Source organism: Amblyomma maculatum, chromosome 4 (assembly GCF_055883805.1).
Source record: "Amblyomma maculatum isolate TAMU_Amacu chromosome 4, ASM5588380v1, whole genome shotgun sequence".
Classification (NCBI taxonomy): Eukaryota; Metazoa; Arthropoda; class Arachnida; order Ixodida; family Ixodidae; genus Amblyomma; species Amblyomma maculatum.
Window position 1 is genome coordinate 118,989,617 of NC_139347.1, and position 25,899 is coordinate 119,015,515.

A 25,899-nucleotide genomic window follows, 5' to 3' on the forward strand; every position below is an offset into this window, starting at 1 on the left:
CCGATGATCAAGAAGTAGTAATTTTTAGACCGGCAGCAGCAACACATTATTGTAAATGGGGCCATGACATAAAAACTTAAAATATTTCCGAGGTTCTTGCGGTTCGTTCGTTCAACACATTTATTTATTCAAAAGGGGGAGTAGATATGACGGCAGTCCTGGGTGGCGCCCTCAGTCCAGGGCACCAGTTGAGCGTGCAACCAGCCGTGCCCGCACTATGAGCCTCTGCTGGGCGGGCAGGCTGGAGTTGCAGAGCTGCTCTTCCCAGGTTCCGCTGATGTCGGGGGGAAGAGGAGGGAGGTTGGGGTTCGAGGTGCAGGCCCATGTGACATGTGCGAGGGTGGCGGGGCTGGTGCAGAAAGGGCAGGTGCGAGTGTAGCGAGTGGGGTAAAAAAGGTGAAGACGCGCAAGGCATGGGAATGTATTTGCCTGGAGGTTTCGCCAGTCAGTAGAATCTTGGCACGTGAGGCGAGAATGCGGAGGGGGGTACAGAAGCCGAGAGGCTCGGAAGTAAGCGAGTGTGTAGGAGTATGTGGGTGGGACCGGGATTGGGGTGAGATCCGGTTCAGAGGAGGAGGAGGTCGGCGTTGCCCGGTAAGTATGTTCGCGGGCTAGAGCGTGAGCTCTGTTCTTGCCAGCCACCAACTCGTGTCCCGGGGTCCACACGAGGTCGACCATGTGGCCAGGAGGGATAGTGGTCAGGATACGGAGTGAGAGTGGGGAGATTCGGCCATCACGGAAGCTATACGCGGCGTAGCCGAGCTGTTAGCGCCGAACGCTACGGAGCAAGCAGGAGCGAGTTCGAATCTTACCGCTTCTGGCGGATTTTTTTTTTTTTTTCAAATCGATTTTTTTTTTAACCTTTTGTAATGTATTTCTGGTGCTTCGTTATTTTTAGTTTTTACTTTTTACCCGAGGCCCTTTTTTTTCGCCGTACGACGAGCGCAATATATCGATGCTCTCCTTGGTATGAGCGGCAAGTATGCCCCTTTTGTTTACGACGCCTGCAAATAGCACGTTGAAGGTCTTGTTGACGCAGTATATGTTGGTCAGATGTGCCATGATTTAGTGAACAATTGAATGATAATGCGTTTTTCCTTCGGTACTTAGCATATGTATGCTTTTCGTGGCGTACGTAGCTGCAGTCAAGCGGTCAGGTCGCAGTCGAAGCGGCAACGGCGGCGATATGTTGGCGCAGAAGTGTGAACGAAGGAGTGTGTCGGCGGTAGCGGATTTCGCTCGCTCGTGCCTCCGAATGCTCAAATGGGAACCATCAAGGCGCATCTGCTGCTCCAAGCTCGTAATTCAGGCACTGCAGGTTCAAACAAACTATCCGAGTGCGCACGAAATGCCTGAGCCGAAACATAACCAAAACTGAAGTGGGCGCCTGTGGCGCCTCCAAGTATATTTTTGTATTTGCCTTGCAACGCTTACGTTGCCTTTTCGCCGTTGTTTACGTATGATAAAAGCGTGTTATCATGTTTGAGAAAAAACGTACTACCGCATTCAAACATGCAACGTAATTCGCATTTGTCAGCCTCCGGGATCCCTAGCACGTCACGTGATTTGTAGTTGCGAGCCTCGGCCGTTTGGCTGTGGTGGCGATACCTGTATTTCTGTTATTCTTCTTTACTACCTTATAACAGCTCTGTTTTCAGTAAGAGTGGTCTTTTTGTAATCAGGAACTGGCATTCTATCGATGCAAGCCCACTTCCTTTCTCTCTTTAGTGTCCCTTTAAGTTTTCTGTGTGGGACGATAGTCTCACTTGTAGTGAGGCAAGAACGAAAATTTGGATTAACCGCATTCAAGAACGCTCATTTGTTCTGCCCTCGTTGGCCATGAATTGCTTGTGGTTTCATTTTTTTTCTCAATTGCAACTGAATGACGAGTCCTGGCTGCCACTGCTCGATGACATCGAGTACAACTCGCCGACATAGAAACTGACAATATGTTCCTTATGGTGCCATATGTGACAGCAATTGACATTCGCATACCTTGAAAGAACGGCAGCAGGGTGCGTGCGGTTCAGCCACACACCAGTGTCGTCATCATATGACGTCACGCAAAGCACTGGTCTCTGGGCCCCACCCTGGAGTTTCAGTTTTGATTAATGTTTTTTTCTGCCTATTTAAAAATATTGCTTTCTTGTTGTAAAGAATGAAATTGCGTACTGTGATGGCCAAACCTTTAGCAATATAAATCAACCATTATCTCAATACTGTCAGAAAACCGCCGGAGTTGCCCATCAAAGAGTACCATGTAATTGAAATTTTCTGGATTCTGCACTAAGGCCTTCCTCATAGCCTGGGATGATAAACCCCACAGAAACCTACAAGCAGATGATGGCAATTGCTTTCCAGTCTTTAGTTGAGGCATGCTGTAGGGGTTCTAAAACAAAAAAAAATTTGAAACTGAAAATAAGCAACAAAAACAAACTAGAATAGCATTAGAAAAATTTTACTCTTTTTTTTTTTTCGCTCACTTTTTCTCTATTGAAAAAAAAGGGGGGGGGGGGGGACTTTGGTTTCTGGCCTTCACTTCTCTGCGAGTCTGACTCCTGATGTTTCCTGATGGCTGCCTTTTTTTCCTTTTCAGTACACAGTCAAGGTGTCGCAATACGACCCTTCCCGGTCTTTGACCATGTCCTCGGAGCTGGGGTAAGCAGGAATTTTGCACTTCGCTTTGTGGAGGCAGTGCCACAAGCACAGTCCCACGTCATCTCCTGAAAAAAAAAAAAAGATTGCTTTTGTGAAATGGCTTTGTTATGGGAAGCTGTAGCTATGGCTCTTCCGCTCCAGTTTTTGTGCTTTGAAAAGATATCTTTCAACATTGGCTTAACCCGGAGAAGCACTGGTGCTGCTAGAACTAGATGCTTCAATGCCTCCGCTAGCCGCTGCATTTATTATGGCCACGCTGAAGAGGAGGGCAAGCGCATGAACTGTCCTGCTGTGCCTTGATACAGCTCAGAGAGGGTTTTAGTTTTGAACATATACTCACAGATGCGTTGCAGTGGAACATGTCTTCTCCTCTGCAAGCATATAATACTTTGCATATTGAGCACTGTGGCTCTGGCAGGCCCCCTTTTTTTCTGCGTCATCGGTGCGTGGTGAAAGCAGAACCAAGCCTTCCCAAGTAGCAGCCAAATCGTCGAACCAGTCTGGCTGGTTCATGCCGCCACTTCAGATTATCCGATACGTTAGAGATTACAAAACCGCGGAAATTCTTTGAACTATGCGGCAGTTTGAATTGACTGAGTTTGAGTCGGGAAGGTTTTACAGCAGCTGCAGCCATTGCAGGTTCAAACCTTGTCATTTCTTTGTACTGTGTTTATGCAATGCCAGCATGCACATACTATTATTTTACATAAATTAATGATTTTACCATAGGCCACCTAGTCTGCTGACCATGTCCGTGGATGCTGCTGCTCTGGAGGAGCTGGAACAACGCAAGCAGGTGAGTGAGCTCTGTGGGAATGCTAGCAGAATACCGTAAAAACCTGCTTATAATACGAACCTGCATATAATACGAGGCATAATTTTAGGATAGCAAAGACGGAAAAAAGTCTTCATCCACGTATAATGGGAGCAAGGAAAGATCGGTAAAAGTATTTATTTGCACTACAATGCGCGGCTGCCTCGCAAGGTACACGAGTCTCGCTTCCATGTCCTGTGCCACCTCGTTCTAGGTGTCACGAATAGAGCCACGCACCTTCATGTGCCGGCGTCGATTCGCTCCCCTTTCGCGCTGACATGCTAGTTCAGAGAATTTCACTCACTGTGAGAAGGGCAGCTCGCGTTCGCCCCAGTAATCGCTGAAGCCACATAGTCGTCAGTTTGTTCTAAAACCAGTAGGTCGTTTTCAGCTTGGACCGATTTTCGGCTGAAAAGACCCGGGTCCCCCCTTAAAACTTGTCCATGTGGCGAGCAATGGCAATGTCTTTCACATGGATTATCATCGTTGATACTGCATAGCTGTTCTTTCTGGTCGTCGTTCCTTTTCAAGTTCAGGAAACTTGCACTGCTTCCTACGGAATGCTTTGCAGTTGTGGTTCATACCAGCGAGTTGTTCTTTTTGCTTGCACCACCGACGCACATACTTCTCGTTGACTTCGAATTTGCGTCCAGCCGCCTGCTTGCCATGTTCTTCGGCAGAAGCTACGACTTTCAGCTTGAAGGTGGCGGTGTTTGAAGCCAAATCCTTCACTTAGTTTTTCTTTTCTCTTTTACGCGTTTATTTCTCTTTCAGATGTAGTTCCTGCAGTGTTAAAAGAGTTTACATTATTTTTCAGCGTATGTGAGGTCGCACCAGTGAAAAATAAAGTAGAAAAGGCGGCTTGTATACTCGAAAATATGGTACAGTTAAACCTGGATATATCGAACTCGGATATTTCGAATTTTGGTTATGTCGAACTCACGAAATACAGTAATCCCTCATTATAACGAAATCAACGGGACAGCGAAAAAATTCGTTATAAGCGGTATTTCGATATACGCGACCACTTGACCAAAGTCTTGACCAGTCGGGCTTTAATTGCACCAAAACTGCAAGCAAGTCAAAATAAATATTTTCAGTGAATCAAAACTTTATTCATGTGCAAAAAAAAGCAGTGAGCTTTGGTTGCTTGAAGTTCTTACCGGGCGCAAGCAACCCCTGCTCTAATTTGAACAAGCTCTGCACGAGGCCGTGGTCGCCGCCCATACATTCAACCTCATTTCGTTGCTGGCGTAGGTACTCCCGTGTCTGCACCATAGTTGGTACTTCACGTGGCTCTTCGTCTGCTGGCTCTTCGTCCTCGTCGGGGCCACCAACAGCGTCAATTATTTCCGCGTCCGTCGCTGGAGCGACCACGGGAGCAGCCGCGTCAGCCAACGCGAATGTGTCGAAGTCACCGTCTACCTCTTCGCCAGCAATTTTATGTACAGCCTCGTACAAATCGCTGCAAGTTTGGTCATCGTCAGGCTGGTCATCGTCAGGGTCGGTGATGGCGGCACGGGAAAAGCCGGCGTGCGCAAAGCAGTTGGCGATCTTCGAAGGTGCAAGTTCTTTCCATGAAAAGTTTAGCAAATGGATCGCACCAAGCAAATCAATGCTGTAACTCTTGCTGGCATCATACGCTGTGAGCATGCGCTGCAAAAGAGCCTTGCGGTACAGCTTCCGGGTGGTCTCAATGATGCCCTGATCCATCGGTTGCAATACCGCGGTAGTGTTGGCAGGCAAAAATTCCAAAGTGATCGCCTTGAGGTGGTCGATCTTCCCATGGCTCGGACAATTGTCAATGATGAAGAGCACTTGCCGATTCTTTGCGCCGGACCGTCTATCCATTAGGCGCACGTAGTCTTCAAAAATTGCAGCAGTCATCCAAGCTCGCTTATCGCTTCTGTAGACGCATTCATTTGAAACAGTTGCATTTCGGAAGCACCGCGGTTTCTCCGCCTTTCCCAGTATCAACAAGGGAAGCTTGTCCTCGCCTGTTGCATTAGCACCAAAAAGCACTGTGACACGCTCCTTGCTCTGTTTTCCTCCGGATGAGGATGCGCCAGGGGTCGTGAACGTGCGATTCGGTAGCATTTTGTAGAAAAATGCTGCCTCATCAAGGTTGTAGATGTCTTTGTCTTCATATTTTTCAAGTAGAGCTTGGAGCCGATGTTGGCGCCATACGTCTACAGTGTCACGGCTCACGGCTGCGCTTTCGCCAACGATCGTCTTCGAGGTCACGCCGTGTCGTTTTTTGAAGCGCTCAAGCCAGCCATTGCTGCATTTGAAATCCTTATGCCCCATTTGGAGGGCGAGAGCTTCAGCTTTTGCAGTAAGTGCAGGTCCATTTACAGGGAGATTTGCGCTCCTGGCATTCTTCAACCACTGTAGAAGTGCACCCTCCACTTCCGGATATTTTGAATCACGATTCCTCTTTCTCTTTGACGAGAAGCTCTTTTCAAAGCCATCAAGCACAGCGTCCTTATTTTTCAACACATTTGATAAAGTTGACGGCGGTATGCCAAATTCCTTCGCGATGTCAGTTTTCTGCCGGCGGCCTTTTTCCACTTCTTTTATCAGCAGAACTTTCTGCTCCAAAGTCAGACATTTTCGCCTGGAGACTGACGGAGCCATTTGTCACTGTAGACCACAAGAACACACGCGAGGCAAGGCTAACGTAGCATTCCGAATAACACGCAACCACGTGGCCTGCAGCACGGATCCAAATGCATGCGCCGTCGGCGCGAAAACGGCGGGCGAAGACGGCAGAAGCTTCAAAATGTGGTCATGCCTTCAGGTCATCTCGCTGTCCTCGTCGGAGCACACTGGGGATGACGGTTGCAATGGCGGGCTTCGCGTGTGCAGACGGAAGAAAGGCGACCGGAGTTCCGAGAAGTATGAAGCACGGAAGGCCTCGCGAGGTCAGGAGGAGGCAGGAACAGCGACAGCATTCAAAACTGGCAGCAGGCAGTTCAAACGGATCGCACAGTCGACGTGCATGCGCACTTCGCAGATGCCTGTCTCGGTGAGGGAAGGCGAAGCCACTTCGGGAGGTGGGGGGGAGGTGCGCGGGAGAGGGTGCCTTGATGCGCGCGGTCTCCCGCCTCCCCATGCGCGCGCGCTTGGCGCGCATCGAGGCACCCTAGCGCGGGACGCTGGGTAGCGCATGGGTAGCGCGGTAGCGCCGCTTATTCCGCTGACGCTGCCTCGCCGCCGATGTTTTCGGAAAGCTGTCCGTCAATTTAGGCGAGTCCACTTCGGGAGCTGGGGGGAGGTGCGCATGACGCTGGGTAGCGCGGTAGCGCCGCAAATGCCGCTGCCTCGCTGGCCTCGCGGCCTGCGACGCTCGAATTCGTGTGTTTTCACAAAGCTATCCGTCGGTTTCCACCGTCAAAAGAGCAACAAAGCTAACGACGGACTTTTTTCTTTCTTTTGTGCTAGCGCCAGAAGAGCTCTTTCTAGCGGTAAAAATTTGCTCACCGAACGCACCCCATGCCAACGTGGTCTTTTGGCCACTTCAGCATCCAAGAGACCGCGCTTTTCTGGCATCGCAAATCATGAGAAAAACATCAATTTTGTGCAGATTCTATCACGGGGGATACCAACGATACGATTCCGACCGGAGTTGACAGGCCGCGCGACGGCTGAGGACTGCCAAAGCATTGCTGCTGGTTGCTGTTGCTCCGTTTTTGGGTTTTTAGATACCCGCTCCGTGCTCAGCGGTATGCGCTAGCGGCAATGACAGGCGTTGGCGTCGCATGACACATCGCCAGTGGCTGTTACCGCTGTATGCGCAAAAGCGACGCTGCCGCTCGGCGACGCCTCCGCTCGCCACTTCGCTGTAAGCGGGTCAAGCTCTTCGTGCACTTCGAGTAATGCGGCTTAAAATGCATGCACTTGGGTCGGGACCGGAAGATATTTCGAATAAAACGATATTTCGAATAAAGCGATTTCGTTATAACGAGGGATTACTGTATCCCCTTGAATATCCCATATAAAAGTATAGGAAAGCCGCGTTGCATATCGAACTCCAGTTTCACCAATCCTTCGATATACAATAGAATCTTAATAAACGGAAATCAGTTAAACGGGACTGCCGCTTAAATGGAACAAACTTTACGGAATTGATTGGTTTTGTATTAAAGCAATGTGAAATCAGAACTCAAATTTTCCGACTGTGTAAACGGAACTGAAAACAGACTCGAAACCGCAACTAATTGACGATGCACAGTGCCATCGCGGTACACATCACTACACTCCACCCCAATGCGATGCCCACCCTCACCCCTCCTTTCTTTTTACTCCCGATTTCCGTCTCCGGTGATTTCCGGTTGTCTCGCACACTGTGGGTCTGTGGCCCAACGCTTCATCTGCTTCGTCACTGTCATTGATAGTGGTCGCAGTCGGATTAGTCTTAAGCTTAAAGATTTTGTCTCCTAATTTTTTCGTGTTGATATCTTGATGAGACAGGCATGCGAAATCACAATTTAATTCGCGAACAAATGTGTCAAACATCTTCCACAAACACGATTACAGTGCACTTGAAGTTCGAGCTGTGACAGCCCTCTTAAACTCGTTCTGGCTTCCATTAGGGATGCCACACAGTTGATACCAAACAAAGCAGTGCGGACCTGCGATGCTTGCGAAACCTGCTGATATCCACGGAATGGCCGTTGAGTCCAGGTCAACATGACAACACGCTGATAGAGTAATTGGAAATGGGTCGGTTTCGGCTGGCTTTTGCCACCTGGCGCCACCAGCTGCAGTGTAGCGTTGGAACTCAGCAACACAAGCAGTGAAGATCATGCCGCGGACACCGCACCACCTCGTGTCTCCAACTTCTCCAAGTCGACTGAGTGAGCAAGCACGCTGGAAGCCTTGTTTATGCGTTCCTCCTCGCAAAAGCAAAAGGGGGTGCTTGGATTCGCATGCAAAATTTTTTCCATTCTTTTTTTTCGAACTTGAGTGTGGGGGGTTGCTTAGGATTGCGAGAATACAGGATACTAAAATCTCAGTGATACGAATCCGGTTGGTATGAATTTCGGGACGATACAAATGGGCGAAACTCCCTGGGCACAGTGCATTGTGTACAATGTGGAAAATTTCCGATGTTCTGAACACTCTCCCCTGCCGCTACGGATGACATGAATGCCCGAAATGCGGCCGCAACCTTGAGCACTATGCACTGCCTGCACATTGTAGACTCTGCGATCGTCAGCCGCACTGTATGTACGCATCACGAGCAGTTTAAGGTGACGCATGGTCTGCAGCTCGCCGACGTCGCGAGAAGCTTTCAGCGGCGCGTGGCCCACAAACCACAGACGTCGCAACCGCAGCAGCTGGCAGCACCGTAAGCCGTGGGCGTTCGCTGGCTTCGGGATCGTGAGCAGTTTGTGCCACCATGCAGCTCGCATGTCGCCATCTCCTGTCGTGTTGCTTGCGCTGCGAGAAGTACACTGAGGTGGGCGGACTGCCACGCATATCGTAGACTTCGCGACTGGTAGTCGTGCTGTATGCATCGCGAGCAGTCTATGGTGCCACATGGCCAGCGTGCCGTCATCTCTTGTCGTGCTGTATGCGCAGCGACAAGTTTGCGGAGGCATGCGGCCCGCACGCCGCTGACGTCGCGAATTCCTGTCACGCTGTGTGTACCGTGAGGGGTGAGCTGTGACCGCACTATGCGGCCATAATAAATCATCTCGGGCGTAAACACATCTACGCGACTGCCTTTCCTATGCTACTGCATACTTACTTTCTTTCGTTTTGAGGATACGAATGTTCGGATGATATGAATTTTTTCAGGGCCTCGTGAGATTCATGTCACCGAGGTTCTACTGTATTTTCTTGTTCAGAGAAGGAAGAGACAGTTTCTAGTTGTGTGCATTCTAATTCAGCTGCTACATGGTAGTGGCAGTGTTGCTTTGCCATCGTCATGCACACTGACTGGTCGCTTCCAAGAGGGTCGTGCCTTGCAAGTTGTGCAGCAGAAGCTGCAGCTTTTCTGTGTTGCTAACTTGCATTGCATTCCTTTCAAAATAGGCCTGGATTAATCTTTCTTCATTTATTCAACTCCTGCAGGTCCTGTCAGAGGAGATTGCTGCCAAGATGGTGGAAGTGAGAAAGTTGGACTCGGAAGAGAGGTCCTTGCAACAGCAGCTTGAAGAACTTCGTAAGGCAAAAGTAAGTAAGCTCTTGTTTAAAATTGGTGTTTTGTTTCATGTTTCTTATCTATGTGAGCTGAAATTATGTTGCACTGAGTGCTTCTGTGTGGGGTAGCCGCTCCTGGTCCACACAGGGCCTTGCTCGGTGGTACCATAAAAACCCAGATTATACGAACCCACATTTAATACGAGGTGAAATTATGGGATAGCAAAAAAGCAAAAAGAAAGTTCTCATCATCGTATGTTGCAAGGGTGGAAAGGTCCCCGGAGCATTGATTTGCACTACATTTTGCAGTTGTATGGTTGCTCCCCTTCTCTCTTGGTTGCAGAATTTCACGCACCATGAGTAGAAGAGCAGCTCACGTTAGCCCCAGCAATCGCAGAAGCCACCCGGACTACCTGTTGTCCTAAAACTAGTAGGCCGTTTCCAGCTCGCATGCGGGACGGCAGTGCACGAGCTGCTGGCCATCTTGCGCTGCACTCTTGTCTTATAACGAGGCTGGAACTGCAAATTTGGGCCAAAATTTATTCGGATCTACATTGCACAGAGGTGGAAATGTCACTTGATAAAATTGGGGAAAAATACTTCGTATTACAGTACAACCTCGTTAATTCGAAGTCATCGGGACCGCGAGAAATCTTCAAATTAAGCGGGTTTTCGAATTAACCGAACACACCAAGAAATAAGACTTAGGCAAAAAAATTTGTTGCAGGAACGTGTTACCTTTATTCGGCATATCTTGAATTACTACTGAAAGTAATCAGAGATGCTGGTTTGCCGCGTCCGGTAGTTTGCGGCTCCTAAGGTCATGCTCTCGAGTTGGTCAAATAGACGAAACATCTCTGAACTTCCACCGCGGCACTCAACAAAACTGCGGATAACGTTCAGCGATCCGATAACTTCACCAAGAGCAGGTGCTCGGGGAGGCTCGTCGGTGTCGTCGTCGCTATCGTCGCTGTCATTGCGCATGTTCGTTTCCTACCCTTGATGGCGGTGTTCTTCACTGCGAATGTTTTTGTTGGCAGCATCTTATAAAAAAGTGCAGCCTCGTCAAGGTTGTAAACGTCGTCTGCACCGTACTCGCTAAGCAGCGGCGCCAATGTGTGGTTTCTCCAATCCTCGACAGCGCTCTCGTTAGTGCTGCCGCTCTCACCACAGACGGTGAGAAAGGTTAAATTATTGCGTTCTTTAAAACAGCAAAACCATCCATTGCTGCACTTAAATTCCTCGTGCCCAAGTTGTAGAGCTAGGTCGTTGGCCTTCTCCCGCAGTAGCGTTCCACTGACGGGAAGGTGGGCAGCGTTTGCTTTCTTCAGCCAGCGAAGCAGAGCAGCTTCCACATCTTGATACGTGGGAGCCCGCACTCGTGACCGCTTCAAAGAATAGGTCTTGCCGTAAGCCTCTAGTATTTTTGACTTGTTGCTCAATATTGTGGACAACGTCGGGAGGGGCACGCCATGCCTTTTGGCCAACTCGGTCTTCGAACAAGCGCTCTTGCCTGCTTCCTGGATCAAGCAGAACTTCTGCTGCAGCGTTAAAGTCTTGTACTTTGGCATTTCTGCACTGCTACGGTCACAAAGCTAGCACTTCTGCACAGTCCCGCCCAAAAAAACGTCACAGTAGCCGACCCCTAACCACAGCGCACAACACAAAGAAATGGCGCAGGCAAGACCGGCGCGGCGGTGGTGGTGGCGTACTTGCAGCGTCGGCGGCACGGGGGAAGAGTGGGCGAAGCACACCAAGGGATGGAGTGGGGGCGAGGTCACGTGATAAAAACCGGTATGCCCGCCGTCTTGCAGTGAAGCACGTCTTCTCCTCTGCAGGCGCGTGTTTCGGCGGTGCGCGAGGCGCACTGTGGACCGATTTTTGTGCGGAGAGTGCTCCGGCTGGGGCGCTTCGCCTATAAATCATCACCATTACTCTGTGGCTTTGCCTCGCGGCTCCATAGGGCCGTCGTTTCGCCGGGTTTGCGGTGAAACATGGATCAGGCATTGCCGCATAGCAGTCCAAATTTTCGAATTAACCGGGCTGGCGCAGGCCGCCTGTTTGAATTATCCGGCCAAATTTACATTGGAAAATACGGGACCGCAGAAAACCTTCAAATTATCCGAGATTTCGAATTAACCGAGTTCGAATTATCGAGGTTGTACTGTATATGGGGGCTTTCACAGCGATAAAACAAAGCAGTGGCTGGATGGGACTTGCATGGAGGCTGTGCCTTTAAAGGTAGCACTGGAGCTGATCGCCATGCTCCTTTCTTTTTTGTGTCCTAATTTTTTCACTGCCTTGTAGCATTAGGTTTAGGTGTCCCATTCTTAAAGCACAACCAGCAAAGGAGCAGCTGCCACATTAGCACTGTCCTGCCCACGACTAGAAGAATGGTAGTTTTTGGTTGTGTAGCTGATATTTTTTTGCATTTAACAAAGCGTGCTTGATACTAGGGTCTGTGGTAGAAAAATCTTAGATGAAATTCTTTTTTTAAGGGGGGGGTATTAGAGTCATCAGCATGTTTATTGAAGGGGATATTTTAAAACGATATTAGTAAAAAGAATTATGCAGAAGATTTGTTACCACAATGAAAAAATGGAGCAAAATATTTGGCATCCCGCCGCGGTGGTGCAGTGATCAGAGCACATGACTACATATATATTGTGCCCAAGGATGCAGGATCGAATCCTAGCTGCGGCGGCTGCTTTTCGATAAAGGTGAAAAACAAAACACTCATGTGCTGTGCGATATCAGTGTACGTTAAAGAACCTTTGGAGGTCTAAGTTCTCTGTCTTCCACTATACCGTCTCTCCTAGCCTAAGTCGCTTTTGGATGTTAAACCCCATAAACTTAACTTAGCCAAAACATTGGTGTTTTTTTACGCAGATAACACATGAAAAATGTTTGTTTTTTGCTTTTGTTTGTTTTTTTATGAAGGACTTGTGCATTATATCAGTATAAACGTTTAGTGCAAAAAATGTTTGAGCTATGTGAAAAAGCGCAATCTGTAGGGGATACCACGCCAGTATGAAAACGCTGAAGTGCTACCAAATGAGGACACAGGAGGGGACACAGTGCTCACTCGCTACTGGGGTTTATTCAGAGGCTTCAATAAATACACAAAAAAAAAAACTATACCAACTCAAGAGCAGCACCAGCCACCTACGAAATTTCAAGTGGGAAACTATTTACGTGCAATTCTTATTCGAATATCTAAAGAATCCATTCCAGAAAGACTTACTGATGCCTCACTAGCACACAAATACCCATATTTTGATCCGCTACACTGTTTATTCTAGTTTACTGTGCCGACAGTGTTGGAGCATGACATGTTGCGTCTGCAGTGATTGCTTGTTGCGATTGTTGACGCTCTTCTCGTGTTAGTTTGTGTTTTCATGAAACTATTGCATGTTCACGAATTTCATGTAACCCAGCAGTGGCAGACAGAGAGTGTGCATAGCGAGTTTGTTACCTCGAGATCGTCTCAAATATTTATGCTTCAATGAGGGCAGCATTGGGGAATTGAGAAACCTTGTAATACAGTTGTGCCTCGTTAATATGGACACTTTTGTTTTTCGACCAAAACTGTCCATTAAGTGAGTCATCCATAATAACAAGTCATGAATAAAAACGAAAAGTATTTTTTTTACGAAAAAATAGTAATTAAAGACTGCTTTTGTAATTCAATGTGTGATTAAAAACACCCGAACTGTCGATGCTACCCCCTTCTCCATGAGTCCGTCGACTCGAAATGCCATGTCTGTTCAAACCTTGTCAGCTATCCTCTTGAGTAGCTGCAGTCAGTAATGCCTAGGCAGGGCGTAGAATAATTTTTCTCAGTAAGCATCACCCTGTTTTACTGTACAAAACATTCCGTAAGTCATCACAGCTAAAACCTATCAAGACGGAGGAGAAGGAACAGTGCGTGCCCATAATGTTGCCGAAGCAGCGAGTCTTCTCTTGAAGTATTTAGTCGCTCATGACAGCACCATTTGCTTGCACATTCCCAAACCACATTAACAAGGCTGACTCCATTTCTTGGAACTGTGCTGGGCGCTGCCGGACTGTGGTTGACGCTCCTGTAGTATCGATGCTACCGTCGACCTGGCGAGGCTGAGGCCTAGTTAAACTTGGGCCCAGTCCCTCACGGCTTGAATTGACTGAGATGGCTTTTGCCACTTGTATTCACAGATTTCCCGCTTCGCGCCTACATTCAGCTCTGTTCTTTTGCGTTTAATTCCCGCCATGCCAAAAGTAAGGCTAAAGTGGAGGGTTACAGGCTCCTGATTCTTTGTACTTTTTTTTTTTTTTTTGTCTAGAAACCCTTTCTGCCTTTCCGTTCTTCTGGTTCTCTCTTTTTGGCCTTATACTCTATCTGTAAGGAAGCAAAGGAGTCAAGTTGGCAGGCTGCTATGCAGAGGGCTATCAAACAGCCCCTTCCTGGTGCCTATGTGTTCCTATGCAACAAACACTGCAAGCTGAAGTACAATTTAGAACGATGGCTAGCCTACTACGAAAAGCTCAGACCTTGTCAAGGCCTCATCGTTGACTCAAAGCGAAGCCGACATGTGGACCGCCTGGGGTGCAAAATGTGGCAGTTCAGCAGCGCAACAGTGACGAAAACCAGGAGCATGAGAAGAAAGGGCGTCCAGGACGGGACGCCCGATCCCAGTTGCGTGCTCGCCGCCTTTCTTTTGTTGCTCTACTTCGTCAGTGTGTCTTAACTTGGACAGAAAAGTGTTAGCGGCTTCATGGAACAGACATTCCCGCCGCAACTTTAGGGGCTTGTCTTCCTTCCTGTTATTTCTTTCTTAAGCTTTTACCAGCCTCTCTGTTCATATCTTGCAGAATTTATTGCAACCACATGTTGCTGTTTTCAACTGCGGCCTCTCGTTGTGACGCTTCCGCTGCACCCAGAAATCTCCCAGTTCACTCCTTTCGGGGTCTTTCTTACTTAGTTGACCCTGTTTGCTGTATACGTTCCTTACTGCTCTTGCGCACTTGCGTTAGGACTCCTCTGCTTTTTTCAAACGCTGTCCATATTAACGAGACAAAAATGTATGGGCCCAAGTGGGCTGTGTGCATTCTTCCCCTGTCCATGGTCCAGACAGCGAGTTTCCATATTAACGAGACATAAATACATTGACAAAGTTTCGTCCCCAGAAAAACTGTCCATAATTCGGGTCGTCCATATTAACGGGGCACGACTGTATTGAGGAATTCACTACGTAGCTGTTTATTACATTTGGTTTCGCTGTGTGCATTACCCACGGACTTTATCCTTCCTTGCTCACTGGCTGCTGATAAACTAGTGTTGGTGCATTCGTCTTTCTCGATTGCTTCTAGCAAGGGGGTGGTTGCCGCAGATAGTTTGGTGATGGGGCACCTGATTTGTCCAACATCCCCACCGCAGTTTTCACTGTGGATCCTTTATTTCACTACCATAAACTCCCGACATAACGCATCACACGCAGCTGCCAGAAACCATTTGTTATTTTGAAATGTTGTTGCAATGAAAACTTGTGGTTATAAGCCAGTGGTCAAACCTGGGTATGAAAATGACATAGCTTGGCAGTAAGGAAAGAAGCCAACAGTCGGCGAGGCCAAGGAAAGCATTGGGGATGGTACTTTATGTCTTTTTTTTTTTTTAATGTTTTCTTGGATAATCACAGAAATTAGTAATGTATTCTGTTTAGGGGAAAGATAATTAGAACACAAAGTAGAAGAAAAAACAACGTGCCGATGGTGGGATCCGAACCCACGACCTCCGAATAACGCGTCCGGTGCTCTTCCAACTGAGCTACATCGGCCGCTGTCCCCCCTGCTACTTTCTTGGGTATTTATGTTGTCTGTATACGAACCTTGAGAGTGTTCACCAGCGCCACCCTCAGCCATAGCGGCGGACGTGGGACGTCCTTTGTTACCGTCAGCGTCACGTAGAACGTGATCAAGAGCGAGGGCGAAAGCTGTGCTAGAACCCTCTTACGCTACCTATGGCTTCAAGACTGCCAGAACCGAGACCCCCGTAAGCTACAAGCAGATCAATCAAGGGGAAATGAGGGTGCTCGTTATAATACATGAAGGAAAGAAGCCAACAGTCGGCGAGGCCAAGGAAAGTGTTTAAGATGGTACTTTGTCTTTTTTTTTTTTTTTAATGTTTTCTTGGATAATCACAGAAATTAGTAATGTATTCTGTTTAGGGGAAGATAATTAGAACACAAAGTAGAAGAAAAAACAACGTGCCGATGGTGGGATCCGAACCCACGACCTCCGAATAACGCGTCCGGTGCTCTTCCAACTGAGCTACATCGGCCGCTGTCCCCCCTGCTACTTTCTTGGGTATTTATGTTGTCTGTATACGAACCTTGAGAGTGTTCACCAGCGCCACCCTCAGCCATAGCGGCGGACGTGGGACGTCCTTTGTTACCGCCAGCGTCACGTAGAACGTGATCAAGAGCGAGGGCGAAAGCTGTGCTAGAACCCTCTTACGCTACCTATGGCTTCAAGACTGCCAGAACCGAGACCCCCGTAAGCTACAAGCAGATCAATCAAGGGGAAATGAGGGTGCTCGTTATAATACATGAAGGAAAGAAGCCAACAGTCGGCGAGGCCAAGGAAAGCGTTGGGGATGGTACTTTATGTCTTTTTTTTTTTTTTTAATGTTTTCTTGGATAATCACAGAAATTAGTAATGTATTCTGTTTAGGGGAAGATAATTAGAACACAAAGTAGAAGAAAAAACAACGTGCCGATGGTGGGATCCGAACCCACGACCTCCGAATAACGCGTCCGGTGCTCTTCCAACTGAGCTACATCGGCCGCTGTCCCCCCTGCTACTTTCTTGGGTATTTATGTTGTCTGTATACGAACCTTGAGAGTGTTCACCAGCGCCACCCTCAGCCATAGCGGCGGACGTGGGACGTCCTTTGTTACCGCCAGCGTCACGTAGAACGTGATCAAGAGCGAGGGCGAAAGCTGTGCTAGAACCCTCTTACGCTACCTATGGCTTCAAGACTGCCAGAACCGAGACCCCCGTAAGCTACAAGCAGATCAATCAAGGGGAAATGAGGGTGCTCGTTATAATACATGAAGGAAAGAAGCCAACAGTCGGCGAGGCCAAGGAAAGTGTTTGGGATGGTACTTTGTCTTTTTTTTTTTTTTTTAATGTTTTCTTGGATAATCACAGAAATTAGTAATGTATTCTGTTTAGGGGAAAGATAATTAGAACACAAAGTAGAAGAAAAAACAACGTGCCGATGGTGGGATCCGAACCCACGACCTCCGAATAACGCGTCCGGTGCTCTTCCAACTGAGCTACATCGGCCGCTGTCCCCCCTGCTACTTTCTTGGGTATTTATGTTGTCTGTATACGAACCTTGAGAGTGTTCACCAGCGCCACCCTCAGCCATAGCGGCGGACGTGGGACGTCCTTTGTTACCGTCAGCGTCACGTAGAACATGATCAAGAGCGAGGGCGAAAGCTGTGCTAGAACCCTCTTACGCTACCTATGGCTTCAAGACTGCCAGAACCGAGACCCCCGTAAGCTACAAGCAGATCAATCAAGGGGAAATGAGGGTGCTCGTTATAATACATGAAGGAAAGAAGCCAACAGTCGGCGAGGCCAAGAGGGTTCTAGCACAGCTTTCGCCCTCGCTCTTGATCACGTTCTACGTGACGCTGGCGGTAACAAAGGACGTCCCACGTCCGCCGCTATGGCTGAAGGTGGCGCTGGTGAACACTCTCAAGGTTCGTATACAGACAACATAAATACCCAAGAAAGTAGCAGGGGGGACAGCGGCCGATGTAGCTCAGTTGGAAGAGCACCGGACGCGTTATTCGGAGGTCGTGGGTTCGGATCCCACCATCGGCGCGTTGTTTTTTCTTCTACTTTGTGTTCTAATTATCTTTCCCCTAAACAGAATACATTACTAATTTCTGTGATTATCCAAGAAAACATTAAAAAAAAAAAAAAAGACATAAAGTACCATCCCCAACGCTTTCCTTGGCCTCGCCGACTGTTGGCTTCTTTCCTTCATGTATTATAACGAGCACCCTCATTTCCCCTTGATTGATCTGCTTGTAGCTTACGGGGGTCTCGGTTCTGGCAGTCTTGAAGCCATAGGTAGCGTAAGAGGGTTCTAGCACAGCTTTCGCCCTCGCTCTTGATCACGTTCTACGTGACGCTGGCGGTAACAAAGGACGTCCCACGTCCGCCGCTATGGCTGAGGGTGGCGCTGGTGAACACTCTCAAGGTTCGTATACAGACAACATAAATACCCAAGAAAGTAGCAGGGGGGACAGCGGCCGATGTAGCTCAGTTGGAAGAGCACCGGACGCGTTATTCGGAGGTCGTGGGTTCGGATCCCACCATCGGCACGTTGTTTTTTCTTCTACTTTGTGTTCTAATTATCTTCCCCTAAACAGAATACATTACTAATTTCTGTGATTATCCAAGAAAACATTAAAAAAAAAAAAAAGACATAAAGTACCATCCCCAACGCTTTCCTTGGCCTCGCCGACTGTTGGCTTCTTTCCTTCATGTATTATAACGAGCACCCTCATTTCCCCTTGATTGATCTGCTTGTAGCTTACGGGGGTCTCGGTTCTGGCAGTCTTGAAGCCATAGGTAGCGTAAGAGGGTTCTAGCACAGCTTTCGCCCTCGCTCTTGATCACGTTCTACGTGACGCTGGCGGTAACAAAGGACGTCCCACGTCCGCTGCTATGGCTGAGGGTGGCGCTGGTGAACACTCTCAAGGTTCGTATACAGACAACATAAATACCCAAGAAAGTAGCAGGGGGGACAGCGGCCGATGTAGCTCAGTTGGAAGAGCACCGGACGCGTTATTCGGAGGTCGTGGGTTCGGATCCCACCATCGGCACGTTGTTTTTTCTTCTACTTTGTGTTCTAATTATCTTCCCCTAAACAGAATACATTACTAATTTCTGTGATTATCCAAGAAAACATTAAAAAAAAAAAAGACATAAAGTACCATCCCCAACGCTTTCCTTGGCCTCGCCGACTGTTGGCTTCTTTCCTTCATGTATTATAACGAGCACCCTCATTTCCCCTTGATTGATCTGCTTATAGCTTGGCAGTAGGCATATATGCAGACAAGCAAAATCTCAAATGAAAATGTTGCGCTAACCTCAGAGCTGCTTTATTCGTAGGAATCGGCTATTGATTTCACTGCCGTGCGCAGCACACACTCCCGATTAAAACCTGCTCTCTACCTTCCGCTTTGTGCAACACCTCATCGGACAAGTAATGTGGATCACAGCATCGAGTGTTGAACGTGGGCACGTTGTTCATGCACATTAGAACAACAGATGGCCTCATTTTCAGTGTTCAGTGAAGTTTAACAATCCTGTCTCGATCTTTCAAAATGATCACGGCAGTTGATGTGTCATGCTGTCTGCAGGAGCCGATTTGCTTTTCGCCTGCTTTGAAGTGGAGGACAGTGCAGAGAGCTATGGAATGAAAAATGGTAGGGGTAATGTTAACAGATAAGAAATGTGTAGAGTGGGTTAGAGAAATAATTCAAGTTGCTGATATTCTAGTGGAAATCAAAAAGAAGAAATGGGCATGGGCAGGACATGTTGTGCATAGAGAGGATAACCGATGGAAAGCCTAGCAGGGAGCGGCAGAAAGTTAAGTGGGCGAATGAGGTTAAGATGTTCGCAGGGGTCAAGGGAATGCAGCTAACACAGGGCCGGGTTGATTGGAGGAATATGGGAGAGGTCTTCGCCCTGCAGTGGGTATAGTCAGACATGATGATGATGATGCTTTTTTCCAATATGCTTACTTTTCTTGCAGCCGGCACTATGTGCATTTCTTCTTGGCGCCATAGCCGGCTGTATTCATTGTCGAATCTCACAAGAACTTCGCAGTAGGATCATCAGTATCAAAAAAATACATGCCGGCATGCGTGAATGGCACCAACAACCGACCAGCGAATGGCACACAACACAAAGAAAAATGGCAGGCAGCTAGGCCTCCTGGCTACTGCGTATTAGACCATGGCTCTGCGATGGTGCTAGGATTTGCCACTAGATATTTTGATGACGATACCTACAGACGGCAAACCATACACACAGAAACGGCGGTTTATGTTTTACGCGAGGGTTGCTGCACTGTTAAATTTAGCTGAACTGATGTTTGTTGATAATTGAGGAAAAAAAAAGGAGTTATGTATGTTAGTGTTCTGAAGTCTGCGCTATAATGGAATTCATAGTTCTGAAATATTTTTACATTAAAACTATGGAAGCCTGCTGGGTATATTTTTTGAATTTGTTAATGTAGCGTTCATAGTGTAATGAGATTTGACTGTTGACGGACATTACGGCATCTCAGTTTTACCATCCTAAACCTGCACGTTGGTAGCTCGGAAATACTAAATTGGGCCACCAGGGTCTCCATAGTGTGCACTGGGATAGTGTTGCTAGCTAATACTTTGTGACATGCCATGGAGGATGACTGTGTAAAACTGGGTCATTTCCTATTCTGTTTTGCAGAAGCGGCTCCAGGAGAATGCTGGGCGTCTGCGACAACTTACTGTCCTGCGTGATGAGAAACGGTCTGCCTTGCAAGTGAGTGAGTCTCCCAGTGGATCCTTCTCTTATCATCCACTGTTTACTGATTAAATCACTCATGTATTGTTGTGGATTGTCGAGGTACCTACCAGTTCTACTTTTTTCTCTTTTTCTTTGGCTCAGTTTGGGTTTCGTATTACAGCTAAGTGTGGATATAAGGGAATAAATGGCCCTAGTTATCTTTTTTTTTTTTTTTCTTGCAGGTTTTCATTACATCTAGTCTCGTGTGAAAACTCGAAAGGACAGAGCAGAACAGAAGTCGGAATGAAAGGCGAATGTGGTTTAATTAGCTGAGCAAATGCCGAGAGTAAACTGCTGAAAGTCGTCAAGTTGGGATCCATTTTTCTATCGCAACAGGCTCCTGAAATGGTGCCTTGTTGAGGTTGGGCCTACTCGACAAGCTATTGTTCACATATTTATTCTCGGTCCTGAACTGCACACAAAGTTGCTTCGCACGCCCTTCTGGTGTGCAGACTGGCAGTTGTGTGGATGATTAGGAGGCTCTAAGGGGCTAAAAGAAAGTCCAGCTCGCATTGACGGTGGCCATCGGCTGTGCACGGAAGCCAGACATGTGAGCTGCAGCTCCAGTGCGTGCTTCCCTTGCTTCCGCGCGTGTCCCCATGCTAGTCATGGGCTTGTTCTCGGTCTGTGCACTGAAGCCGCTTCACCTGCACCTAGAAGCTGCAGTGTTACTGTTTTGCGCAATGAAATAAGCCTTGGGGACCCTTACCTAACTTTTCTTCTGACTTTCTCCATAGCACGCGTACATTTAAGGGTGGACACCCATTTTAGAACTTTCCCACCATGGTGATCCACTTAGGGCACTTGACTACTGCGTCCAAGGATGCGGGGTCGAATCCTGGCCACGGCAGTCGCTTTTCAGTGGAGGCGAAAAGCAAGATGCCCGTGTCCTGTGCGTTGTCAGTGCATGTTAAAGAACACCATGAGGCCGAAATTTCCGGAGCTCTCCACTACGGCATCTCTCATAGCCTTAGTTGCTTTGGGACATTAAACCCCATAAACGAAATGAAACCAAGCTATCTAGACATGTATATTTTTAATTTCTTGATACAGTTCTATGAAACTTTCCTAGCTTATGTATCGAAATGTGCTAATTTCATATATGCTTTCTCTGTTTTTGTTAAATAAGCTTTTCTTAAGGTATTGTGTAATCACTGTTTGAAGCATGCAGGCAATTAAATTATGTAACAGTAAAGGCCGCAGTAATGTTTAGCATACAGAAATGGCCTAGAATGCCTATCACAGACATGACTGTTTTTGGCCCGTTTGAACAGCAGTTATGGCATGTTAAAATTTTACCAGGAAATGTTCAAGCACGATGGCTTGGACAAATTGTATTGTTTTGAAATTGCACTGCATGGTGATAGATCTTGTTTTACTCTTAAGGGGGGAGGCTACCCTTGAACACCAACTTTTTTATTTCTTGAGGTATTTGAATGAAATTCTCAGGGTATGCTCATAGTACAGACATTTGAAGAACTACCAAGTTTCATGGAGCTGGGCTCATCGGTTCTCAAGTTAGAGGAGTATATCAAGATAGTTCACATAGGTCCCTAGGGGCGGGCCTGGAGAATTTGCAAAATGTGCTAGCAGTGTGAAATTTGTTATGGTCATTCCTGGATAGTTTCCCCAGGGTAAGACAATTCCCTTTTTCCAAATTTCCTCTCTGAAAAATATTAGTACAGCCCCAAATTTAGTGTTCAAAATTACACCTGATTTAACAATATTTTAATTGACTGCCCCTAATTACACATGAAATATTTTGAAAAAAACGAATTGTCTTGCCCTCAGAATTTTACTTAGGTATATAGCAAAAAAAACCTCATGAAAATCCAATAAGCGGTTCTTGAGCTATGACTTTCCCTAGCAGCCACACCGTGCAAAAAATTGATTCTGAGAAAACTGCTCTCAAAGGTTGAGAGAACAATAACTTTTTTGTTTCTCAAGTTATCATGATGAAATTTTAAAGACAGGCTCATGACATTAACAAATGAAAAACCACCAAGTTTCATAGAATTGTGCACGCTAGTTCTCAAGTTACAGAAGCATATCAAACTGGTTCGAATAGGTCCTTTATATCAAGCCTGGCGAAATTGTGAAAGGCACTGGCATTGTGCAATTTGTCATGCTGATTCCTAGATAGGTTCCTCAGGGCAAGACAAAGCTCTTTTTCTAAATTTTCTTGCTGAAAAATAGCATAGAATTGGATTTTTTGTTATCAATTAGACCTATGTTGATTAACCGAATTAATTATGACAAATTCCAGACATAATATTTTGAATATATGGGCTTGCCTAGCCCTAAAAAATTTATTCAGGTACAGTCGAGCCCACTTATAACGGCCCCACTTAAGACGAACACTCGCAATTATCACGAACAAGTCCGGTGCGACCGTCAAAATATACATTAGGGCTCTGGCGCTCCGTCGATCTCGGCTACAGCGAACATCTGTGCGACTAGCCGATCGGCTACAGCGAACGCCTTGGTGCCGCAGACCACTTTCCACATGCTGAGATCCGTCGATCCTGTGCTCTGCAAGCCGCGACAATTGGCATTCCCGATTCCCCCACGACATTTCGCCCTAGCATGATGGGCGGCTCAGACGCAGCAAGCGGTTTCCCGGTTTATCTATCGCGGCATCTTGCCGGAGGAACGAGGAGCGGCCCAAACGCGACAAGCAACTTCCCGGGTTATCTTCCGTGGCATAAGCGCCGAAAATAAAAAAAAAATAAAAAAAAAATCTAGCCAAGTTTGCACTGAATGCGTGTCGCACCTCGAGGCATCGTGAGCGACCACGCGACGTTTAACACGTTGCACGAAACCGGTCAGAGGGCACGACGAGAGATCGTAAATCCGGCGATCGCAGAAATGGCGAAAGGCGAACAGAACGTACGAAGTATAGTGAACTAGAATACTTTCACTATAGTACGAAGTACAAAGACAGCCAACAACGACAGCAAGCAAAGAGCCGTAGCAGACGACGCGGGGAGGCGGAGACCGACGCGTCAGTGGCCGCAGCAGCCAATAGTAGTCGTCCGATCCCCCGCGTTCTCGCGGAGTGCGCGCTTTGCCCAATCGCAGCCTTGAATTCGAGCGCGGGAAACTTGAAAGCCGCCACGAGGCTCTCAATCGGTAGCAAGCCACGCCTCGACCGCGCCGCCGTCGCCGCCGCCGAGGGTGGCAGAAGAAAGCGCAAGAATTCACAAACAAAACAAGACCAAGATTACAGTGCTCTACCAAGATGGCGGCGTTCAGTTCGGCGGGAGAGGAATGGCGCGCGCGCGAAGTTTGGGAATTTTCGGCGCTCGCTCGCTGCTCCGCGGCTGCCGCCGCTTGTTAACTAATTAATTTCGAGTATTTCTACGGCGAGTTGGGCATTGATAATTACAGAAATGGTAGTTTATAAGACATACTACCGGAATATATAATCTTCCAAAAATCGACTGTTTCGCGATTTTTCGGTTTTCAAAGGTCGCGTCCCCCCTTAATGCGCACTCCGAAATATTATTGTTCCAACTTAAAAGGAGTTATGAAGTGTAGTCCACCTTGGATCGGAGATATCTTCCTGCACCATATTGGAAATGTACCATAATGTGGGTTTTGGAAAATGAGAAAAAATGTTCCAAATCATGTTTATTAAGGGACACCCCTCTTAGACCCATTTCTTTTATTTTAGACAGATTGAAATTATATTTTCAGTGTGCATTTTCATGCGCCAATTCTAAAACTGCAAACCTTTTTAGCTAGTTTGCATATTAAGCAAAGTTGGTCTTTTGTTTGGAGTAAGCATGGTTAGTAAACAGAGCTTATGGAGAAATTTTCTGTTTTAAACGATCTAGATTCACTGAGGACTGCAGTAAACATAAAGAAGCATTCTAGGAGGGTCTGAATGAAAGTTACTGTGTGTCAAATAACAGAGAAAAGGCTCATTTTGGTGACAGAGCCGAATGCTTTATTTTGATAGTGTTCGCGACAAAGCAATGGTTTAATGTTAGTATTACTGCAGATCTTATGGGCAGCAAAGGAATAACAGCAGTAGCTGATGTAGAAAGGAAGGTATTGTGTCTCCAAAATGGTGTGCCAGAAAGGCAGTTTTGAGAATTCAGGGGAAAACGTTCTTGTTGAGATATTTTTAAAGATGAAGCACTGTTAAGCGGGGATCCAGGCACTGGTAGCGGGCACTGGTAGCGAGCAGGACCGGAGCAGGGGTGGCCTAACTTGCAGTCAGCTAGTCCGCAAAATCACTTTCTCTTCCTCCTTCTCGGTGATCTTCCCACTTAATGGGAACCTCTTCTTTACAATCTGGCCCCCGCAGAAAAGAGGAGCCATCCTGGCGACTCAAGGAGACGAAAGGAATGCAGGATCGTAGCAAGGCTTCAAACGGTCGACGTGAACAATCTCACGCCCACGGCGGCGAAGGTCAGTGGATGCGGCGAGCGGTTCAATTAGGTAATTCACTGGAGAAGTCTGTTGGAGCACTAGGTAGGGTCCGTGGTACTTGGAAATAAACTTTCTGCTCAGACCGGGTGGTGTCGATGGGACCCAGAGCCACACGTGAGAACCGGGAGAAAATTGGTGGACAGAGCGGCTGCTGTCGCTGTGCGCTTGTTTCTGGGCTTGCTCGTCCGAAGTTAGTGAGCGAGCCCGTTTGCGACATTCTTCAGCGTACCTGGCAGCTGCTGAAAGCGATGTATACTCTGAGATATCAGGACGGTAGGGAAGGATGGTGTCGAGTGTAGACGAAGGTTCACGCCCGTGCAGCAGAAAAAATGGCGAGAATCCGGTAGTTGCTTGAACGGCGGTGTTGTAGGCGTAGGTTATAAATGGGAGAATCTTGTCCCAATCGGAATGATCGGAGGCGATGTACTTGGACATCATGTCACCTAGTGTGCGATTGAAGCGCTCTGTCAGTCCGTTGGTTTGAGGGTGGTACGCGCTGGATGTCTGGTGGATGGTTTGACATTGGCGTAGGAGCGCTTCGACAACCTCGGATAGGAAAGATTTGCCTCGATCACTTAGAAGTTCTCGGGGGCACCGTGCCGCAGAATGAAATGATGAAAAAGAAAGAATGCGATAGTGGGTCCCGTGGCATCCTGAAGTGCTGCTGTCTCCGCATAGCGAGTAAGGTGATCGACAGCCACGATTATCCAACGATTTCCTGCAGGTGTGTAAGGTAGAGGTCCATACAAATCGATGCCAACACGATCGAATGGTCGGTATGGGCACGGAAGGTGCTGTAGTGGAGCCGGCTGATGGAGAGGAGGCGGCTTTCGACGTTGGCAATCGATGCACGAACGCACATACTTACTGACGAAGGTATACATACCGCGCCAGTAAAAGCGCTGTCGCAACCGTTCATAAGTCTTAAATACACCCACATGGCCACACTGCGGATCGTTGTGGTAAGATGCGCAGATATCACTTCGGAGGTGGCGAGGTACGACGAGCAGCCATTTACGGCCATCTGGCATATAGTTGCGTCGACAGAGAAGATGGTCACGAAGGACGAAATGCTGCGCTTGACGACGAAGGGCGCGAGGAGCCGGTGAAAGTGGCGAGTTCGTAAGAAGATCGATTAGTGATGTAAGCCACTGATCCTTGCGCTGTTCTGATGGCATATCGTTGGTGGACAAAGAAGACAAGGCGGAGCTGGAGGCAGGGGA

General features: G+C 47.6%; 1 protein-coding gene across 2 annotated transcripts in view; it reads left to right on the top strand.

The window, feature by feature from the left end:
• The window catches only part of SMC5 (structural maintenance of chromosomes 5), a 162,472-nt gene that overhangs the window by 61,231 nt on the left and 75,342 nt on the right, over positions 1–25,899 (top strand). For both annotated transcript variants that reach the window (XM_084602401.1, XM_084602402.1), the window contains exons 14-17: positions 2,597–2,658; positions 3,388–3,454; positions 9,554–9,655; positions 20,138–20,212. In XM_084602401.1, coding sequence (XP_084458527.1) covers positions 2,597–2,658; positions 3,388–3,454; positions 9,554–9,655; positions 20,138–20,212 — 306 coding nt within the window. The remainder of the gene's footprint in view (positions 1–2,596; positions 2,659–3,387; positions 3,455–9,553; positions 9,656–20,137; positions 20,213–25,899) is intronic.